The sequence below is a fragment of the Alligator sinensis genome, unplaced genomic scaffold, assembly GCF_000455745.1.
Source record: "Alligator sinensis unplaced genomic scaffold, ASM45574v1 scaffold1008_1, whole genome shotgun sequence".
NCBI classification, from domain to species: domain Eukaryota; kingdom Metazoa; phylum Chordata; order Crocodylia; family Alligatoridae; genus Alligator; species Alligator sinensis.
The window spans coordinates 130,967-153,882 of record NW_005842013.1 but is presented as its reverse complement, the minus strand read 5'-3'; the positions used below and the strand labels follow the sequence as shown (position 1 = coordinate 153,882).

Genomic DNA, 22,916 nt, shown 5'->3' with positions numbered 1-22,916 from the left:
GACAGAGAGACTTACCCAAGGCTGATGCAGCAAGTCAGTGGCAGAATCAGAAACAGGAAGCAAAACTCCAGCTCTCCCATCCCTGACTCTTAACCGCCGGATGGCACCTCCAAGATCGTATGCTGACCCAATCAGCTCCCAGGTCTTGACTGGTCGGCACCATCCCAAGGCTGGAGCCAAACCTGGGAGCCCTGAGGTGAAAGGGCTCACAGAAAGCTGCCCCACTTCAGTCTGTTATTTGGGGCAGATCCTGCACATCCATTTGCCATCTGCAAGCACAAAGAGTGGAGAGGAAGCAGTTTCCAAGATACAGCTAATTATGGCAATGAGCATCCCTTACCCACAGAAACACCTGCTCTTCCAAGCAGCTCATGTGCAAAGCCAGAGTCTAAAAGTAGCTTTTTCATTATGAACTCACAACTATGCAAATAGTCATAAACTATACTAACGCTTTATGATGGGGGGGTGAATTAAATTAAACAGAATTAACGGCTTGTTGAGAAGTCTGGATCTATCGTATCAGATCCAAAAAGGAAAGCATATTCTTTGTGTTCTGGGTAGAGCTGGGTGAAATTTCGGGGGCGAGGGGGTGCTTTTTTTGGAGATGGAGAATTTTTTTTTTTTTAATGGTAAAATGGAAATCCACATACCTTAAAGAGTTTTTTCATAGCTGTTTGGGGAAGTGTTTTTTCATAGATGTTTCATAAATGTCTTAGGGACTGGGTAGGTTTTGTCATGTTGTCCTATCCAAAACAAACCTGGAAAAAAATCCTAAGCCAAAACAAAGGGGTTTTTTTCTATTTTTTTCCAACCAAACCCCCCCCTTCACTGGAAGTATTTGTAGGAAGGCCCCCCCTCCCTCCCTTTCCTCCTCCCTTTCAAAAGGAAAGCCAGGGACACAGCTCAGTAATGGAGAGATGAGGCAGGACAAGGAGTGTTTGTGCTTCTGCAACCCTCTCCCTTAGCATGGCCTCTCCCCTTGCAGCCTAGCTCTGACCCCCACTCCTCAGTGACTGCCACCCTCTGCAAAATGCAAACTCAGCCCTGACCTGACTCCAAGTCCCCCTAACACTCTCCGGCTCAGCCCATTCCCCCTCCCTACCTGGAGTTAGACCCCCAGAAATGCATGTCTGCCTGCACAGAGTTACTTGGCCTGTGCATTCCCTCCTCAGTGCTTCCCTGCTCAGTTGCGGCTCTGCCTCGAGGTGTGCAGCTGCAGCATGGGCGTGTACCCAAGCCACCCTCAGTGCAACCACATCAGGTGTGCACATCCACGAAGTGTCATCAGTGAGCATGCTGCCTACACACAGCTGGCCCAGATGGGAGCCCGTGCCTTTACCACAGCAGCCCACTCCCACACCGGCACCTATTCTAGGTCACTCAGGTGCACCTGCCACGCTGCAACCTTTTCCTGTGTCCCAGCCACCCATTGGCGATGTGTAGGGGGTGCACGTGCACCCCCTGCAAAAAGGTGCCACCAACACTGCTGGTGGTGCTTGCAGGCAGTCGCCGCTCACTACCCCTCCACCCCCCTTGCTGCCAACACCGCCGGTGGCATCTGCAGACAGTCCCCAATTGCCAATGGCCACCGCTGACACTGCCAGCAGTGTCTGCAGCTGGTCCTGCCGCTGACAGTGCTGCGGCTCCCTGTGGGAGCTCGCCGTGCCCTCCCAGCCTCTGGGGGCAAGTGGCATTCATGCAACTACCTACTGTTGTGTGCTGCTAGGCCAGGACCCCATGGCACCTTCCAGACGCTGGCATAGCACCTTCCTGCCTCTCTCCAAAGTACCACTGCTGCCACATCTCACGGGGCTGACGGCTTTGCCCATTGCCCCTAGTGACCAGCTGCCCCAGATTACACAGTGTGCTTCATAGATATTAGGGCTGGAAGGGACCTCGCAAGATCATCGGGTCCAGCCCCCCTGCCCAAAGGGCAGGAAGTCAGCTGGGGTCAAAGGATCCACAGTCTCTGGGTAACCTGCTCCAGACTCCTGGTCTACTGCTGTACCCACTGGAGCATACTGCCTCTCATTAAACTTGCCCCTCACTAAGTGCCCAAGAGCCAGACTTTGGGCATTAGAAGCAGAGCTGCAAGAAGGGGAAAACTGGAGAGGAAACGGCACAGCGGCAAACATTTTGAGGGTGAAAAGACTTAATAGGCAAGCCACCAGAGGGCTCTCGAGACTAAAGCATCGCATGCGCTGACTTGAAAACCAAGAGGACCTTCTCTGCTGTCCTCAGAGCACTAGCACTGCCTTAAAAGGGAATCAGGGAGGGTGAGACCCAAATCTGATGGGCATCGGGTATTTAAAAGATTTTAGAAATGTAGGCCCAGCACCTGCCATAGCTCCTTCCCTCCGCCAATCTCTCGGCCCATTTTCAGCACACCAAAATTCAGCTTCACAGCACTCCAGGAAAGCCAGCAATTATTAGGTTGCATTACAATCAGAAGGGAAATGAGGCTGAGACCAACAGCCAGATGCAAGGGCTCTCCCACACCCAGGAAAACCCACTGGTTGTAATGAGCAGCCTTAAAAACCCAGACCCCGAGCAGTGGCCCACACTTCTTAACTTCTTCCTCATCAGCTGGTCCAAAGAAATTTTCCTGGCAGATGCCCTAGCTCCCAGGTCCATGCCTTTCCTGCAAGATTACATTTCCATGCAATAGGTTGCCAGTGCACTTGCCTCCACCTTGTTGTAACATCACAACAGGACCCTGCTCTAGACAGCCCAGTACGTAGGAAGGAGAACACAGTGGCCATGTCTACACAAGACGCTACTGCACGCTGGATCGTTACTACTGCACGGTTGGGAGGCACTAACCGTGACGTGATGCTACTGCACAGTAGTGTCAGGAAAAAAACCATGCGGGGAAGCTACTGCATGGTTACTGCGCAGTCCGCTACTCGTGTAGACGTGGCCAGTGAGTACGTGATCTGATGTTTTAGACTTTATCAAGAGCCCTTCTAGAGGCAGACATGGGTTTTTAAGGCACTTCAATTTTGAGGCACGTAATTTGAAATACTTTTAAGAGTCCCAGTTTTAGCTATGTCTGAAAATAAGCCCCTTCCCTTGTACAAAGGCATCTCAAGTCAGGCATCAACTAAAAAAGAAAGTCAGTCGTTTGGGAAATTCTTGGCCCTAGCTATCAACCTTCAGTGGAAAGCCTTTGGGCCCTCAACACCACTTGGGGCATCAAGTCATACTGCAAGTACACCCAAACAAGAAGCAGCTCCAGAGTTTAAATAACTTGTTCTTCACAAGTCACTAGCTAAAAGTTTGAACTAATGGTCTCACCTGAAAGAACAAGCACCCTTCACTGGACCCTATCATCACATCAAAGAAGGCTGCTACTGTTTAAGCCCACACCCATCCCTTGCTGTACAGAACTCCTAATGGACAATTAAGAGGTGGACTTAGGGACCCAAGTGCAATCTTGTTCCAGCTTGCTCAGGACCCTTTTAAAAAGTTCATGCAAAAAAGTAAAAAAATAAAAGTGGGTGGGCTATCCTTCTTCCAGATGCTTTTCTGTGACTTGGCCTTGAGGCTAAGATATGGGCACCGGGGATGGGGTGGGGTCTCAACAGTTGCGGAGGGAATTGAATGAGGATTGCATTTGAGCACATACTAGATTGAACGGCCCCGAGCGCCTGCTTCTCTATGATCACAGCTGTTTCATTAAGTTCAGGCTCATCCTTTTGCAAGGGAAGTAACTAGGCACTGGATTCTCCCTCCCAACTGCCTTGGGCAGGGCTCACATGGCCTGTGTTTCTTGCTTGGGCAAACTGCAAAGAAGCCCTTTTTTGTCAAGGATGTAGTGTTTGAGAGGCCCAATATAGTATGCAATACAGCAAGGGCCAGACTATTTGCCCACTAGCATTTATAAAGCTGTGTTCTCCAAGTGTGTTTTCCAGGTGAAAGCCTTTTTGCCATGGCAAACTGGAATGACCTTCTTTAGGTCCCAACTGGGTCAACACCAGGACTTGGCCACTGCCACACCACTGCTTCTCCCTGCGGCCTGGGCAAAGGTGAAGCCCCATGTCACCAAAGCCCCCTACCACGCACTGTGGCATGGCCAAACACTGCCAAACACCCTCAGGTCCACAGGCCAGATTCAGCCCATAGGCCATAGCTTGCCAACCCCTGCTGTGCATGTCCCCATAAGCTTGCACCTAGTACCTCTGTGTCTTGATTCTGGCTGCCACCATCATTTAAATGCTATTAATTCAGAACTCATCATGCTAGGACCACATGGGGTAAGGCTGCATTAGCACCAGACAAATGCAGAGGGACTGCTGGCCCCTCAGAAAGGGCAGTTAAGAGGGCCCATTAAACCAATTCAGCCAGCTTTATTGGACTTGCCGTCTCTGGCACGAGGAAGACCACTGGAAGTGCCATGTGATCACCATGGGTGATACTCGTGTTGGATGTGTCACCTCTAGCAGACATTAAGCACGTGTCCATACAGAAACACCAAGTTGGGAAGAATTCAGGAGTCATCCAGTCCCATCCCCTGGTGCAGGTTCAGGATAGGATATTCCTAAACCATCTCACACATGTTTGTCCAGACCCTGCTTAAAAACCTCCAATGAAGAAGGTGCCACTTTGCACATAGAGGGATTTGCATCCAAAGTAAATTCACCTTGGACTTTAATGTGCCTCTTGGTCAAAGGTTAGCAGGTCCCTCCACACCTCACCTTTCCCTCCCCACCTCTGTAAGAGGGGTAACAGAGAAGCATAACGTGGCATGCCTCCCATCCCCCACTTTGGATACAAGAAGGGGTCAAAGAAGCATCTGGCCCAGGCGGTGTGCGTACTCCAGTACAAAGCATTCTGGTATAGTGTAATGACCCCCACTTTTTGCTACCAAAATCAGTACTTTTTTTTGCCCTCTTGACATGTGCTTTGGCAGAAAAAAAAATGGGGCATCCCCCATCAGCAGCAAACTCCACTGTTACTCTAGAAAATTACAATACCCAGAACCCCTTGTACTCCATGACCCACGCTCCTGCAAAGGAGGCAGAAGGAGGCGGGGAGGGTGAGAGAGGACTTCCCTGGTTGCATTCGTTGGATGTTACACTTCTGGGATACCACCTCACCGGGATTGCAAAGGCTGATTAGCAAAGCAGTTTGGAGAGGGAAGCACCAATCATGATACTGCACCAATGCCCAGCCTACGCATAGCTTAGCTGTGTCCACTTGGAATTTGCAGAGCAGCTTTTAAGTCAGCATCGCCTTTCCTTTCCAACTACCCTTCAGCTTTTCCCATCCTGTGCTTTGTAACCTGCCTGGGTGGTTAGGAAAGAGCTCACCGGATGAGCTTTCCTTTCCTCTCTCATCCCTGTAGGACCCAGGGCCCTGGAGTCCCTGCTGGCATGTGATCTGGGTCATATGGAAGGCAGGGAAGAGAGGCACCTTATAGAGTAACCGAATCAGATGCATAAGCTTTAGTGAGCAAGAGCTCGCTTCATCAGATGCTCACATGCACTTTTCGCATGTCTGGTCATAGCATCTTGCTCACAAAAGCCTATGCATCTCTGATTTAGGTAGTCTGTAACAGGGGTTCCCAAACTGTGGTACGCATTCCCCTCGAGGCACACAAGGCATCTGGTGGGTATGCTGGAGAAACTGTGTAATGGCAGATTTAATTTTCATTATAATAATAATTAGTTAGGGGGTTAAAATATTAAACATATGCTGGTAGGGTTACATGGGCATCTGGTAAGTCAAGAAGGGGGTGCACAATAAGAAAAAGGAGGGGAACCTCTGGGCTATAAAGTGCATCTCTACCTTGCCTTCTGCCTGAGTGCAGACTAAACAGTTAACTAGTACCTCTCTCTGGCTTATTTAGCCTCATTAGGGTAAAACCTTAAGGCCTGCCTTAGTGAGATGGGCAGAATTACGGCACTGCAGTAGATAGGGTTGCAGCTGACCCTCTCCAAAACAGTTTCTCTCTTCCACTGCAGCATAACCTTGCAAACGCAGGAGGTCGCATCCTTTTTCCTGATTATTTGTACCATCCATAGGCTTTGACCAAGATCAAAGACTACCAAGAGTACAAAAAAGGCCCTGCCCAATAGAGCTGTCAATCTAAAGGGAGATGGTGGGGAAATGAAATGCTATCGGATCACAATCAATACAGTATTTATGCCATTGCCTAAGAGACCTTAAAAAAGAGCAGTGATAGGCATGTCCCCAGGAATCCCATAGCAGTGACTTCACTCTCACATTGACACTTCAGCATTATAACGGGCACCTAGATAACTGAATGCAATTGGGAGTTTAGCGGATGAGAAAGGCCTGGTTTTCCTTTACGGGCGCCAGTTAGCAAATTATTGGAATTTTAATATGTTTTTATTGTCATTTGTGAAGCCAGCCTCAAACATTAGTAACAAATCTTGCGGCACAAGAATACGAGTTAATGAAACCATTAGAAAGAGACAAAGAAAAGGCCAAGGAGTTCATTGTAAAATAAACCCTCATACTTCCAGACAGGTTTGGCAGCAAACTAAGGGTGAGGTCAGAAAACCACCACCATTCGCTAAAAGTTGTCGGTAAAAATAAAAGTGGCGTGACTAAGGTCCGTGTCAAGCCCTACGGAGAGGATGGTGAACAGAAGGCATGAAAAGCTTTGAAGGGCAGCTGTGGGGCTGTCTCGGTGTCCCACCAGCCCTGTGTGCACAGCCTCCATGGTCTCAGGCCATCACAAAAATGACCCTGGGACCTCTCTCCAGTTTCTCAGCACAATCGCTGCACTTCCCAGGTATCCTTTCAGCTGGATTAGGTTGGTTTCTTGAGTTTTCTGAATTCGCTCACACTCGTGGCACGTGCCTCACCTGGGACGGCTGCCGTACACTTTTTGGACTCCTCCATCTCCAGTTTGCTCTCGACTGGTCTGAGGGACCTCTTGAGATCACATTACTTTTCCCATTCCCAGTCTCTCTCTCGTGGGAAGCTTGATCCTCTTGACATGCAGGAACCTGGCAAGGCGTTCGCTCGGCTTCCTCGGTCAGCTGGTTGTTGGTCCCCTGCAAGTTCACGTTTTGGAAACCTGGTTCTTTAATTCTTAATTCCCTTTGTCATTTTCTTGCATACAAACAGCCACTTCCCCCCCGCCCCCCTTAAAAATCTAGCTGCTAGAAACGGGGTGGCTCATTATATATGGGAAAATACGGTAAGAGCAGTTTCTGCTGCTTAGTGGGCAAAAGAGAAAATAAAGGTGCAGAATAGTGAACAGACTCAGCTCCCTAGCTGCTATTCCTCACTTACTTACTACGAGGAAAGAGCTTTTTTCTCCATCCTGCCTTTCAAAAACAAACGGTCTCTCTTATTTCGAGATGCTGTGTGAGAAAACACCGTACCCCACCTCTGCAAATCCTCCACCGTTCACCTAAAACGGTCTCTGTTGGCTCATAAGTTTCCATGCAAGTCTCCCATCTATTTGTGTTCCCTTTTAGTACTTCCTGCCTTTCGGTATCAAGGTTGGTATACTTAATTTTATAAGCTTTCATTGGCAGCAGTTAGGTCCTGAAGTAGGGGATTGCCCATATGTTGCATGTGGCCGTCTCTGATGAGCAACAAAGTTGTAGGCATTGTGGAAAGGAAATAAATCACAGCCTATGCAAACAAACCAACCAGCCTATGTTATTTTTATGTTAGATGGGTATTTGTATGTCTGACTTCATCTTTACTAATTTTAGGAGATGCACACAATTAAATACAGTTACGGTATTTTTTTGTGGGTCATCTGAGCTCATATGTTTTGCAGTGAATTTCATATAGTAATTACAGAACTGAGAAAATTCTTCTGGGATCTTCGTCTGAGCCTGTCAACATGTGAAAGGCAAACTATTTCAAAGAAAAAAAAAAAGCCTAAAAAAGAAAAGCCTCCTGTGCTAACACATAGATCATCATATCAAACTCTTCTCTCACAACCCCAGAACATTTTTGCTATAAATATTTCCAGTTTATCCTAGGCTGCAACAGTTTGAGCTATATTTGGATAGCTGTTGTGATTGTTGCCAAGATTTACCAGGTGACTTCATAGTGAATGCCTTGATTTTTTGCACTTTCTACAAAACAGGCCCCTTTAAGGGATGTCAGGTTTGACACTGAAACACACTGAGGCTGCCTTTAGTATTGAGCCCTGTTCTAACCTAAAGTATTTAGGATCATAGAAAGTTAGGGTTTGAAAGGACCTCTGGAGGTCACATCTAGTCCAACCCCCTGCTCAAAGCAAGACCAGTCCCAAATATATCATCCCAGCAAAGGTTTTGTCGAGTCAGGTTTTGAAAACCTCCAAAGAAGGAGCTTCCACCATCTCTCTGGGTAACTTGTTCCAGTGTTTTACTACCCTCCCAGTGAGAAAACTCTTCCTAATATCTAACCTGAACTTCCCTTGCTACAACATAAGCCCATTGCTCCTTGTCCTGTCTTCTACCACCACTAAAAACAGTCCAGCTCCATCCCCTTTGCAACCTCCCTGCAGGGAGTTGAAGGCTGCTATTAATCCCCTTAGTCTCCTCTTCTCTAGACTAAATAAACCCAGTTCCCTCACAAGTCATGTCCCCCAGCCCCTGAATCATTTTTGTTGCCCTCTGTTGGACTCTCTCCAATTTGTCCACGTGCTTTCTCTAGTGGGGGCCCAACACTGAACACAACACTCCAGATGTGGCCTCACCAGTGCTGAATAGAGGGGATAATCATGTTCCTTGACCTACTGGCAACACGCCTACCAATGCAGCCCTATCTGCTGTTAGCTGTTTTGGCAACCAGGGTACACTGCTGGCTCATATCCATCTTCTTGTCCCCTGTCACCCCCAGGTCCTTTTCTGCAGAGCTGCTGCCCAGCCAGTCACCCTCAGCCCGCACCAGCGCATGGGATTGTTCTGTCCTAAGTGCAGGACTTTGCACTTGTGTTCATTGAACCTCAAGAGATTACTTTTGGCCCAAGCCTCAAATTTGTCAAGGTCACTCTGAATCCTAGTCCTACCCTCCAGAGTAGTACTACTACTCCCCACAGCTTCTGTCGTCTGCAGACTTGCTGAGGGTGCACTCCATCCTGTCTTCCAGGTCGTTCATGAACAAAACTGGCCCCAGGACCGACCCCTGGGGCACACCACTTGATACCAGCTGCCAACTAGACATTGAGCCATTGATTACTCTGAGCTCGATGCTCCAGCCAGTTTTCTATCCCCCTTATAGTCCATTCATCCAGCCCGTAGTTCCTTAGCTTGCCTGCAAGAATGGTGTAGGAAACTGTTTTAAAAACCTTGCTAAAATCAAGGTACACCACATCCATTAGTCTCCCATCATCCACAGAGCCATTCATCTCCTCATCGAAGGCAATCAAGTTGGACAGGCATGACTTGCCCCTCGTGAATCCATGCTGACTGTTCCAAGTGCTTAGACATGGAGGAGGATCTGCTCCATTTACTCCAAGTTTTCTCTCAAACTCTGCCTTCCTTACATCAAGATCGGTCGAAAAAAGTCAAATAACATGACATTTTTGCAAGACAAGTGATTCTTGCTCCACGTAAAGAAGGGTGTTTGTACCCAAAAGCTTGCAAAAAACATGTTTTCCAACTATTTAGTTGGTCTAATAGAAGATACCACATTGACCCAAAGAACCATGTCTGCCTACATCCTTAGACCAACACGGCTACAACCAACAGCCCCGAAATGTCTCTCTGGAAACCCAGGTCTTCTCAAGAAGAATCCTTCGTTTAAAAGGGATATTCCACCCCAGTAAAGGATATGTCTTGTGTCAAGAAGAGGTAGTAGCAAATGATAGGACAGATTTATGGTCTGAAGAGTGAGATGTTCTATTAATGCCGCAAATGTCTGAAGCTGGACTGTCAAAGCTGGAACAGAGTTGGCTCTTCACTTACACTCCTGATCTCTTTCTCAATTACAGAGCTTTTTTCTAAAGGCACATAAACTCTCTCTCTTTCGGACTCATTAGGATAATTCTTTTTTTTAGTGAGAAGTGAATACTTATTAGTATGATATTTCCATTAATAATGTAGAAGCTATTAGCAGCTGCCCCTAAAAGCTCACTTTCGGTGCAACAACATCAGCTTCTCTATTCTTATACTGCAAGTGCCAGTTTGGAAACCCAATGAGACCAGCAGAAGCCTTCCCAACCAATAGGCTTGGGATCAGGGTCAAACTACTCAGATTGGTATCAGCCTGGTTTCTTTCAACACTTTTGGAAGCTGATGATTTGCAGCTTTTCTTATTGTTTTTAATGTGACTTAATAGGATGGATATGCCTGAAAAGAGCCTGACTTTCCAAAAGGCAAATATTCCAACCAAGCATTTTGTGTTCTAACCAGCTAATGCAAAGGAGCTGATTAAATATAAATGTCCGATAACAGGCAACTAATTAAGTGCTGCATTTAAGCAGTCTTGCTCAGTAAGCTCATAAGATACGAAAGGATTGTTGAAATCATTTAATTTAAAAACAACAGGTAAAAAGAAACAAACAAAGCATGTAGATTAAATGATGTGCTTTTATCTTCCAATGTTCATGTAAGGACTTGTCTAATAGTTTTAAGCACATAAGGAAATAATGTTCTCAGAAAACAAATCAAGGGGGGCGAGGGGGGAGTGAACTTCCCAGAAAGTTCGGAGAACATCACTAGCAAGAAGGAGATCAGTGGCCATTAAACCCAAGCAGTAATGATATGGGCATTTATCCAAATCTAGCTGCAAGTACTGAAAACACTGAGAACAGGACACAGGAGGTGAGAAGCAAATGGGGAAGGGAGGAAACACAGGTTGCTACACAAATCTGCCCACGTCCTGAAAGTAAAGCTGAAGCAGGAGTTTCAATATTACTTGGAGACAAACACAAGTAGCACTTGCTTGCTTTACACCTAAGGCAGTTAGCTTAAAAATCAGAGCTGGAAAGACACGTGTTCTGCACCAGCCTGGCCCATGCGAGTGGATCAGGTGCCACGAAATCGTCATTAGACTTGGCCTGCGAGAAGGTGGCACGCATTGAACATCCTTTCAGCGAGCCTCAAGCCACTCTCTCACAAGAGACTATTAAAAGAGTGAAGCACTGTCATGGGTTAGAGGTCCACTAAGAAACAAAAGTGCTATTTTTTTTTCTGACTGCAGTCAACGTAGGCAACAGAGAGTCTGAAGCATAGTTCACCGTAGACAAAAATAATCTTTTTCTACATTGGTCAGGGGAAACTTGGCTACCAGCATACAAGCCTGCATGTGGGCTGATTTAGCAAGGTCCTCTGGGTCTCCTCAGCCCCCTGGCCTCAGACTTGAAAAGGTTCAGCACTTGTATAGGACAGACCCAGATCCCCAGTATTTAAGAGCTGTAGGACTCATGAGAAGCCGGAGCTACCATGATTTACAGCAGTGGTGCTCAACCGTCTAACCCTATGGGCTAGAGGCAGTTCACAGGCCGGATCCTGCAAGAAGGATCAGTCTGCAGGTGTGATCCATGTGCTGGCCTGATCTTGTGCATGGCTCAGCCCTCCATGCTGGATCTGGCTACAGTGACCCTGAGTGACCATTCTTCCTGCCGCCGAATCTCTGGACCTGTGGGGAGCTCCACAGGCCAGAGGTTGAGCACCACCGAGTTGAACCTCAAATCCATTTCCTGCTATGCCAAGAAGAAAGCACCTGGGAAAAGATAAAGAAATCAACTCTCATTCATCAAAGAGAATTATGCAAAAGCTATAGTTTTTCCTTCCAAATGCCAGAGGGTCACCAAATCATACTTCTCCTAAGACTGCAGGGGAGGGTTTGCTATTATTCACCCCTCTGCCCAAGGAACCTACCTCTCAATTCAAGCTTGGTCAGACAGCCAAACAGGAAAAGCCTGGCCTTTTGCAAAAAAAAAAGTGAACGATTGCATGGTTTTAATCGCCGTATTTGAAAATCACAATCTGATTCTGAACAATGAGTATGTTGCACTTCAATCTGCGGGGCAGGAATGAGGACTCAGACCATCACATCATGAGAACATTAGAAACGCCTCTGGTCCGTCCCAGAAGTAGGCTGACTTCGGAGGGGAGTAATGTTGGGCTAGATGTTTGCCAGCAGATGAGTCTGCCTAACAAAATACAATTCACAACAGACGTAGTAGTGTTAGCAAGTAGTGTCCTAGTGTCAGAGCAGCCAGAAAGGCAAAGGAGCCGCTTACATTTTCAGCATTATAGGAGTGTAGGGGTCATTAAGTCACCTGGTCCAGCCCCCTGGCTCCAGGCTGGATCATCCCTGCCTAGTGCAGGGGGGCTGGACCTGATGATCTTGCAAGTCCCTTCCAGCCCCTAACATCTATGAATCCCTGACTAAAACCATCCTAGCTTGGTGTCTCTCACCTGCCCTTGAAAACTTCCAAGGATGGAGACTTCAGTTTCTCCAGGCAGCCTCTTCCAATGTTTAACCATCCTCAGTCAGAAAGTTCTTCCTAAGCTCCCACCTAAATGTCCTCTGCTGAAGTTTAGGGTCGTTGTTCCTTGTCCTGTTCCCTACATCCATGGAGAAAACCCCATCCCCGTCTTCTCTGTAAATCACCCTTCATGTATTTGAAGACTGTTATCGAATCCCTGCCTCAGTTGTCTCCTCCAGACTAAACAATCCTAGTTCTTTCACCCTTTTCTCATAAGCCGTGTTTCCCAGACCTCTAATCATCTTTGTCACTCTGCTGGACTCCATCCAATCTGTCCGTGTCCACATCCTCTTGAAGTACAGTGCCCAAAACTGGACACAACACTCCCGGTGAGACCCCAGTGGCAAACACAGCAGAAGAATCACTGCCCTTGACTTCCAAGAGACTCTCCTGTTAATACAACCCAGTACACCTTAATTTCTCTTTTTTTCCCCCCTTTTATTTGCAACAAGGAAACGCTCTTGGCTCACACTCAGCTTACCATCTACTGTAACCCCCCAGGTCCTTCCCTGCAGCACTGCATCCTAGTCAGTCATTCCCTAGTTTGTATTTGTGCATGAAGTTATTCCATCCCAAGTGCAGGACTTCATACTTGTCTTTGCTGAATTTCATCCGATTCATTTCAGACCATTTATCCAGGTCATTCTGGATCCTAGAGCTAACCTCTGGAGTGTCTGCAACTCTACTCAGGTTGGTGTCATCCACAAATCTGCTAAACATACTTAATCCCATTGTCTAAATCATTAATGAAGATGTTAAACAGTACTGGACCCAGGACAGATCCTTGGGAAACTCCACGTGATATTTCCTTCCACCTAGATACTGAGACACTGCAAGGGACAAGGGATACTGCAAAGCAGCATCACGGAGAAAGAATTGATGTTTCTTTCAAATGCAAGCCAATAGGCGAGGCATCAACGTAGGAAAACCAAAACCATAATCAGTCCATCGCATCCTGCATGCCCTGCAGGTTATTTCAGATGATGACAGTCATGTGTCATGGTAAAAGGAGAGGGGAAGACAATCAGATCAGATTAGAGAAAGAAGAGGAAGGATCAGAGAGAAGGCTGTACTGGCTTTACCCAGGAGCTGAACTGAGCTGCCATGTGATATTGCCACTTCACTGGGAACCTGACACAACCCCCAAAATGTGCGATTTCATAAGTCAGTGCAACTCGCACCAGTGCACAGAAGTGAGCTGCAGCAAGGAAGCAGCCTGTGGTGCCTGTACACTTCACAGGGTTTAATCCTCATTAAATTAAATAGCTTTATAAAATGTAAACTTGTTTATTTTGGAGCATCACATCAGTGTTTTCACGCACTAGGTTTTTGAACTAATTAAGTCCAGGGCCGGTGCTGAAAAGCGGGATGGTCCCGCGCTGCCCGCCTGCCCCATGCCCTGCCACGCAGCAAGGGGAGCAGGGAGCCGGAAAATGGCACAAGAAAAGAAAAAAAAAGTGGAAGCAATTTGAAAGCAGCAGCAATTTGAAGGGAACTACAAAAAAGTCACAGCACCAACTGGTGGAACAAAAGGCTCATTACACATCTTTGAGTGTCTTTGCGTTTGCACGCAACGAATCCATGAACACGACACTTTAATTCACAGCAAGCCCAACTAAACTATGTCTGAGGAATTTTAGTTTAGACTTTTAAAGCATCCAGAAAACTCACTTGTATGAATAGTCACGCCGTTGCAGTGCAAGAAAGGGCAAAAAATGTGGCGTGTACAAACGCCCCTGGAGAGCAAAGCAAACAGCTCCCCCAGTTTTAATACGGGTATTTTCCCTTCACACATGCATCCAACTCCCAGTTTACCTGCTGTGGAGCCAAAGCAGCCGATTCCTGATGACCCACTTCGTAACACACCAGCAGGTCCATAGGATGGAGTGTAAGAAATCCTTGCTCGCACCACTTCACCCATCACATCCAGGCACTTGGTGGCAAATACCACAGTCTAACTTGACAGGAGTTTACTTACGACAAACAAAGTGAACCCTTCACGTCTCCCACATTAAGAAATGCAGCAATCGTTTTATTAAAACCAATGTACAGCTGAATGTAGCCCAGGACACAGATTTCTCCACTCAGATGCAGAGCCAGGTCACCAGATACTTTACAAACTGTGGCAGCCAGAGGATTTCACCCTTTCAGTCCTCCAGCTGAAGACAACGAGGCCCTCCCTCACTTCAGAAACGGTCCTCATGGGTACTTAATGGCAGCAGCCTCCAAGATAAGGCTGTTTCTCCTGGGCCTACCAAATAATACTTTCTCAAGTATCACCATATGGTAACTGCAGGCAAATGTTGACTTTATCATGGCAACCAGTGTATTACTGTTTTACAAGCTAGGGCAATGCTCTACCAAACCTTGCTATACAAATAAAGTCATTTTAAAGCAGCTCTGCCCCATTCTTTGGCACAGTCTCCCGTAGCTTGCCAGCAAGTTTAGTTTCGGAAACAATCGATTAGCTGGTAGCACTGAGCACCGGAGTCTACAGGCCCAGAGATGAGAACTGAAAGATGATAATGTAATTGAGAAGCTGATTTACAAGACATGGCACACAAGCCACCCCTGACTGAAATCTTCCAGTGGCAGCAGGAAGCCTTATCAAACTATTTCAGCTCTCTTCCAGGTGTGTCCGACAGGACGAAGCAGCATCTGGGCGTTGCATGCTCTGGCATCCCCTTCAATGACTAAAGCTATTCCCGTTTCTGCTGGCTGCTCCATCATTCAAGTAATCCAAAGCATGCAGGAGTCTCAGTAGTGGAACAACAGAGCTTGGTAGAGGCGAGGGAAGTCCAGCCAGCAAGAGATTTTAATTTATTAAAATAAACATGGTCTAAGGCTCCACATTAGTTTTTCAAAAATAAAACACATTAAGAGATAGGAAAACAAACTGGCTGTGCTACGTGTCAGGTCAGGCTCAGAGGTTTTCATGACAACCTGTCAATACAAAATATTCTTTTCCCAGCAAGAGGGAGGAAAGATGATTTGCTACTTAAGATCAACAACGTCCCCATCACGTATCCCTTTAACATTCAACAAATACTACTTCTGCCAGCCGTTCTCACAGGGCCAAAAAGTCTTGTGCACCCTGAAGAAGGAGGAGGGCAAATATTCAGTCTTTGAAATGAACTTCTAACAGGCTTGGCACGATGACTACAAGGATTTTGTTCTAATGGTTGTTCTTGGCTGCCTCCTTTGCTGCAGTAATCAGAGGCGTCAGACTAGCGAGGGGTTTTGCAATCTTCAGGAATTGGTGCTAGGAGAAAAGGAGATGACAATTATTGAGGACATCTGTGAAGTCCAGCAACAGCAGGAAACAACTGCATTGAAGCTACAAGAAGCCTGCACAGTTTATAGTCTAATGATGAGCTCAACTCTCAGGTTACAAAGAATTGGTAAAGCCACAAACCTTTTGAGCTAACCCAGCTCAAGTTCCTGGTTTGCAAAGTTGCAAACTCCTGACTGTGCGCACGCCTTCAACAACACCATACTGTGGTAGTGTTAGAGTGACGTTATAGCTGTGACAGTCCAGGAATTATGCGAGAGGCAAGGATTGTTTGGGATGATATCTTTTATTGGACCCACTGAAAGTCAAGCAAGTTATTGAATGCAAAGCATTTTTCTCCAGATCTGAAGACAGTGGCTTTGCATTCAAAAGCTTCTCTAACTTTATCCCAACTCTTCAGTTGGTCCAATTAAAGAAGCCACCCCCCAAAATCCTTGCCTCCAACAAACCCACCTTGTGGCATGCCAGCCCAGCCAGAGATGTGAGGTCCAGGCTCAAACGGACTTCAGTGGGAGAAGGAAGGTAGGGCATGTCCACAGTGCACTTGGTAAGTGAGGGACATTACCACTGCATCCATCGCATGCATGACACCCAGAGAGCTTCTGCAGGAGCTGAACCAGCACCAACTCATGGACAAACACCCTGGACAGCATGCTTGAATTTGACTCTGAGACTGAGAGGACCAAGACTAAGTGGGAATGGGGATAATATTGTTCTGCACCCTAAAGTTAGAAAGCATTTGGACTATGGAGTCATCCAGGTGCCAAAGCCAGAGGCAGCAAGGATTTGGGAATGGCATGAGTGTCTGCATGGTAGTAGTTTGCAGAATCACAGAAAAATAGGGCTGGAAGGGACCTCCTCAGGTCAACCCCCTGCCTGAGATAGCATCTCCAAACCAAATGGTTTAGGATTGATGCATGAGCAGAGGTCTTGGGAGGAGTAGGCACAAGGCAAAGCTGAATTCAAGAGGGAAGCAAGGAGGGGCAAGGGCTGCAAAGGGAACTTGCTCCACATCACGGTCGGAGCTAAGGACAGCAACAGCAGGGTTTGAGATGTGGCATTTTCACCAGAAGGTCTGTGGTCTGAAGCATTCAAGGGAAGGAAAGCATGGAGCAAATAAGGTGGGGGGCGAAGTACAAGCACAGCCAGGGCTTGCTCCTGTGCAGCTGAAAATGCCATGGGAATAGCTGGCTCCCAGCACCTCCCCGAGGAGCTCAGCGGTCTGCAAGATGAGGATGGGAGCACTCGTCTTGAAACAGGCAGGCAGATCATTGCTCGTGGCTGTGCCCATTACGCTGGGGCAAAAAGGGATTGGACCTAAGACCACAATCTGGAGACAAAATCTTCACCAGCCCACCCCAGGACCTTCTCCTGGAGTCACTTTGCACCTGCCTGCGCCCCCTGGCCATGTTACCTGCAGCAGCTCTTTAGCAGAGCCCCTCTTCTCCACATCCATCTCCAGGCAACGGTTCAGGAAGTCTCTGAATATGGGCGACAGCTTTTCTGGGTTCTGCAGCTCTGGGGTGCCATTGGTAGCGATGAGATACAGGGCCTGAAGCAAACAAGCATCAAGGAAACCGAATATAACAGAACAGGGATTGAAATTCACTCCTGTGTTGAGTCCCACTCCCCCTCTACACCTCACTATGGCTCCTGTTTCCCCTGCATGCTCAGTTCGGAGCAACCTGTTTAGATGCCCAATCACTGCAGTGATTTTCTCACACACAACTGCTGCCAGCCTTCGAAATCATACAGAAGTGGGGCTGGAAGGGACCTCCGGGGGTCACATCTAGTCCAACCCCCTGCCTGAGACAGGATCAGCCCTATCCAAGCCATCCTATACACATCTACTCTTAGCAAAACTGCAGTCAACTTGCCACAACACTATACATAGCACCCTAACCTGCCACAGGTAAAGCAGAAGGGTCTTGCTTCTGTAAAGGTTGTTAATATATGCTCAAGAGATCCTAGGAAGAGGGACACACACCCCTTCAGCACGATCCAGTCCTTTAGTGTTTTATTTTGATAATCTGGATTTGGACCCTACAACCCAGAGCAGTCTGCAAGAAGAGAAACCGCCCATGCTGCACCTCCATCGGAAATTTAACTGGCTTAACTGTATCAGCAGAATAATCCTCATGCTGGAGAAAGGACGTCCATATGGCAACTCTCACCAGTGCAATTACAGCAGTGTAGCTATACCAATACAGCTCTGCCAGTAACATCTCCCTCTGGAGACAAGCCCGTGGAGCCCTATCCTGCCAGGTGCCAAGAGCCCCTATGAAAGAGGGGCTGTAAAGGGATACTCAGTTCCCTTGCGCGAGCAACTATTTTGCCACTAGGGTAAAACAGACCGTTGCAAACAGACCGGCTCTTCACCAAGTACATCTGAAAGGCTCAGGCTGCCAACTCAAGGATTTGGAAGAAAAAGCATGTGTTTGAAAAGCAGTAAGGGGAAAAAGCTAGTTAGATGCTGCCAGGCAGCCTGAAGGTTTTGCAGACACGCTGATCAGATCCTGTAAAGCAATGAATCTCTCGCAGGAGCCTGGGAATTAGGGCAACTCAAATTAAAGGAGGTCAAAAGGTTGCATTACGTGAAACGAGGACAGTAATGCAACACCACTTCCTTGACTTTTTTCTTCCTTGCCACCTCCCCTTCGAGCTTTTCTTCAAGGGCTCACACCAGGCTATACAGTCTTCACCTTTAGGGAGCCACATACCAGTAAGACAGGGAGAAGCTGATGTTCCTCCATTGAGAGAGGGAGAAGTTGTGGTGCGAGGGCGGATGTAGGGGGAAGAGCATTTCAGATGCCGAGTGCAAGGCTGGTGCATATGTTATAGGGGGACAGGAAGTTTGGGCCCTACATTCAGATCAAGTAAAACTCAACACGGAAAGGAGTTTTCAGAGCTAGGAAAGGGGCTTTACTTTCAAAGTTTCTGGCAGAGCTTGCAACCACATCCACCTTTGTCAGAGCATGAGAATCAGAGTGGGAAAGACTGAGACAGCCTGGGTTCAGGGCTTTAAGAAGCCAGGCCCAATATAGGCTTGCAGAACTGCTCTGGCTCCACACTACCCCCAACTTGTGGCTGTGGGGCATTGTGGCAGCCCTGGCCCCTGCCACCTTACAAAGGGGTAAGGGCCATGCTCTGAAGTGGGCCACAGCAGGACAGCATGTCACGGATGAGTCAGCTGCCTCAGAAAGGAAGACTCCTTTCTGAAACTAAAATTTCACACGTTCTGAAAACATCTAAAATTGTCTCATACCTATTTCTAGCCTGGGCAAGGCAAGGGCTGTGGAAAAACACTGCAGGAGAGGATATTCTTGCATTACTGCTGACCTAGTTTAGTAGATGGGCTCAGAGAAGAGCCTAACAAGCCTGCCTCTGCCTAGGGCTGAAAACGGAGATATCCCGAGGAACCTTAGGACGGTCCAGTAGCACCATGCCCGTTCTGCTCTGACCCACTGAGCACTGAAATGGCCCGGCGCTGGCTTACTCTCAGCGGGTTCTCGTTGAGATACGGGGGCTCGCCCTCGATCATTTCGATAGCCATGATGCCCAGAGACCAGATGTCCACTTTGGGGCCATAAGCTTTCCGCGTCACCACCTCAGGAGCCATCCAGTACGGTGTTCCCACCATCGTGCTGCGCTTGCTCTGCTCTGGGGTAATCTGAGCACAGAAGCCAAAGTCGGCTGCAAAAAAAAAGAAAAAAGAAAAAGGTAGGGAGCGTGGTTACTTATAGCTCAGCTGGTTTATCCATACGATGTATGTGCTAATGCCAGAGCATTAGTTTCAAACAAACCTGAACCTATTCTGGATAACTTATTGTTATAGTTAGGCGATGTACATAGGCTTCATGGCTAAAGCATAAGACAAAACTGGACAGATCCTGATCCCACACCTGACCCATACTCAAGCCAACACCCTGTGACCCTGTGTGAAAGGGGGAAGCGTTTCCTTTGCAGGGACACTGTAAAACTTGACCAACAGTAAAATCTGGTTCATTAGTCACTGGAATAACTTGACATCTTGGTCTTATTAGTCGGTGCACTGAAATCCCACCAGGGTCCTATTGATTTCTTAATGTCATCTGTTAAAATACAGTCATTTCCATGCGCATACCAACTGCAATGGAGTGGCACCTGCTAATTAGTCATCTTAAAAGGTACTGACCTATGCCCTCCATAGCACTCATCAAGCCAGTTGATCCTCATAAAAAGCACTGGATACTCTCTTCAGCTTGGAATATTTATAATATTATAATGAAGGAAAAATGTCAAATGCCATTCTTTACCGGGGCTTGCTAGACCTTGCAAAACACAGCAGGAAAAGGTTGAAAATGGAGAACTACTGATAATGAGTCACTCATGGGTAATTAGTTATTACCAAGTCCCTTGGAGTGAAGAATTAACTAGATCCTGCTGCACTTGCAGTGCCTTGAATATGTAAAAAGGACGTGCTTTTATTCTGCATGTACACCACCAAGAAAGTTAACGGGTGCTAGTTCCAATCTGGCATTATGAAAATAGCTTGTTCTGTCTGTGCTCTTTCAGCCAACATGCAGTTTCCACAGTAGAAGTGTCATTCAACCCGTCTGCATTTGATCTGCTGTTTGAACATTTATGTGCAGGCTAAAAAAAAAAAAAAACCAAAAAAAACTCACTGTACTTTTGCACACAGCATGCTCTTCTGATCAAAAGCAGCTCTGTAGAAATGGACCTTTTTTTTTTTCTTTTTGCATAAAACAAGAGGTAAAAAGTCAACATCCGCAAGCCCTACAGAGGCAACACAAGCTGGTTTCTCTCCTGGTCTCAAGCACCATAAACATGATTACCAGCCACTTTCTGACTGTAGACCTTGTTTCAGACAGGATTCTCAGCTTATTTTTCAGATCTCAGGCTGAGCTCGCAGTAACGCTAGCAAAAAGAAAAACCATCTCTGGCTTGTAAACCTGAGGGAGTTTGCTGGTCTCAGTGGCTCCACTGCAATAAGGTCATGGCTTTTATTTTCAGAGAAACTTTTCAAACTCTGCCCCCAAACAGCGGATAATAAAATGCAGTTTGAAAGAGCCGTTGTTATCTAACACAGACAATCGCAGACCTGGCTCTCTAGGTAGCTATTCATAGCTTGGTGCATAGTTAATCTGCTGGAATATTTTCCACTCTGAGAAGCAATTATGTTGAAAATATGGCACCTCCTTACTCAGCAGATCTGTTCCCTGCATGGATTTAGGAGTCGTGTCTGCTGCTCTAATTGACTAAAAGAAGATGTGCGTCTCCTGGTAACCTTGAACAGGCATACATCCAGGTGAGGAGAAGCTGGACTAACTTCTGTCTAATGCACTAACAAAATTGTTTGCTAGGCTCCCAGCAATCACCCCTGTGCAAGCCCACTATTGCTAAGGGCCAGATGTGGTTGCAAAATCTTTATTACTGGTGACAAGGTGCACGGAGGAAAGAATCCAGGTCAGCTCTTAGAGCCCAGGTTGTGCCAAGCAGAGCTAATAGTTTGGGAAAACAGAAAAATAATGATGTCTTTCCTTCCCCCTTTACCATTTTCCACAGTACATTTGCTTAGGCTACAAATAATGAATTGGGGCAGGGAGAAGATTTTGTTGGGTTACATCAAAGGTACATTAAATACACCAAACAAAAAATGGTTGACTCGGGCAAAGCCCACCTGTATTGAAAGCCATGATCTCAAGGCGCAGGGATTCGTGGCTGCACCTTTCGTTAATCCAAACAGATACCACATTAACACCTGTATAAACATGTCTCTGGTCTGCACAGTGGGGAAGTACTTGACAAATGTTAATGATAGACTCCTTGTACCACCCCCATGCATCAAGAAGACAATACACATTTTAATGTGCGGCCTGATAATTAAAGCCATCACCCAAGCTCCCTCATGCGTACTTAGTTTGACAGAGCCATCCATGCCAAGCAGTATGTTGTCGCTTTTGATGTCTCGGTGAATGACTTGACTTGAATGCAGGAATTCCAGAGCCTGAAGACACTGTGAGAAAGGCCACAAGACAGTGTTTTAATTTGAATCAAAGCCTGTCAACAACTTAAGAAAATAGCATTAGGAAAAAAAGCAACTCATCAGTCAAGTCTAAAGAGAGGTGTTCCAAATGCAGGCTTAAAATTTATATAAACCTAGGCAATGTAGCTTGCCTCCACATCAAACCGGCTTTGCCAATGCTGGTACTTTGAAGGCAGGGTAGATATGCACCTTATAGACTAACCAAAGTAGAACGCTATATATTGCAGAAGCTTTAGCCCTTGGAAGCTCAATTTGCTGCTTAGAAAACTTCCACGGGTTGAAGCATGTGTGCGTGCGTGCGAGCGAGCAAGAGATTACATGCACACACCCACCCTACCCCTATAAACTGTAGATCTACCCTGGGTCCTACTTGACTTCTGAATAACACAGCTAACTATGTGTCACAGCATCAGACTAACACAGCTAACTAACACAGCTGTCTCTCTGCTGTAAGACAATCCATGAGGTTGGAGATAAGGCTGATTAGGGTATAATCAATGGACCTGAATCATTATGAGAGTTATGACATTAATGTGCTACCACATCATGCTGGGATTGTTTTGGAGTTTGGTGTTTTTGGAGGGAGGGGTTGGTTTTGGGGGGTGGGGGGTTAGAGGTCCCAAGTGATTGAGACCCACTGACTACCTGGGGGAGCTGAGATGACCCTGGAAAGAAAGACCACCCCAGAAACGTTCAAATGAATAGCGTGCAGGTCTCCAAACACTAACACGGAGAATTGAGTTCTTTATGAGAAGTAGGTCAGACTGAATAAGGACAAAGACAACATTGTTCCTGGGTTCCTCTGGCAGGACCCTGCCTTGCTGCACAAGCCCTAACAAATGGCTCTACAATATCCCAATCAGGACTCGTAATAGAGATGAACCTTTTATTAGACCAAGAAGACTTTTGCAAAGCAAAGTCTTTAATTGCAAGCTTTCGGGCACAAACACCCTTCATCAGGCATTGGGGGAAAGATTGTAAAAGTTCTCCTGGGTAAAAATGAAAGTTCACCTTCTATCCCAGCATTTATACAAAAAAAACCCCAAAAAATCCTTCACTAGAGGTGAGCTGGCCAATTAAAACCCAGGTGGTAACAGAGCTTCCATGGCTCTTCTCAACCCAGTTCATAGTCTTCAAAGGTGTGTGGATGGGACAAA

At 46.8% G+C, this 22,916-nt stretch overlaps 1 protein-coding gene across 6 annotated transcripts in view; it reads right to left on the bottom strand.

The window, feature by feature from the left end:
- Positions 1-14,407: 14,407 nt before the first annotated feature.
- Positions 14,408-22,916, bottom strand: part of PAK1 (p21 (RAC1) activated kinase 1) — a 91,444-nt gene continuing 82,935 nt past the window's right edge. For 3 of the 6 annotated variants that reach the window (XM_025202060.1, XM_006021949.3, XM_006021950.3), the window contains exons 12-15: positions 21,630-21,729; positions 19,210-19,406; positions 17,128-17,265; positions 14,409-15,683 (exon numbers count right to left, since the gene is read on the bottom strand). In XM_025202060.1, the coding sequence (XP_025057845.1) occupies positions 15,597-15,683; positions 17,128-17,265; positions 19,210-19,406; positions 21,630-21,729 (522 nt within the window). In that variant the 3' untranslated portion in view covers positions 14,409-15,596. Of the gene's footprint in view, positions 15,684-17,127; positions 17,266-19,209; positions 19,407-21,629; positions 21,730-22,916 lie in introns of all 6 variants that reach the window. The other 3 variants (XM_006021951.3, XM_025202061.1, XM_006021948.3) reach the window with 2 other exon arrangements.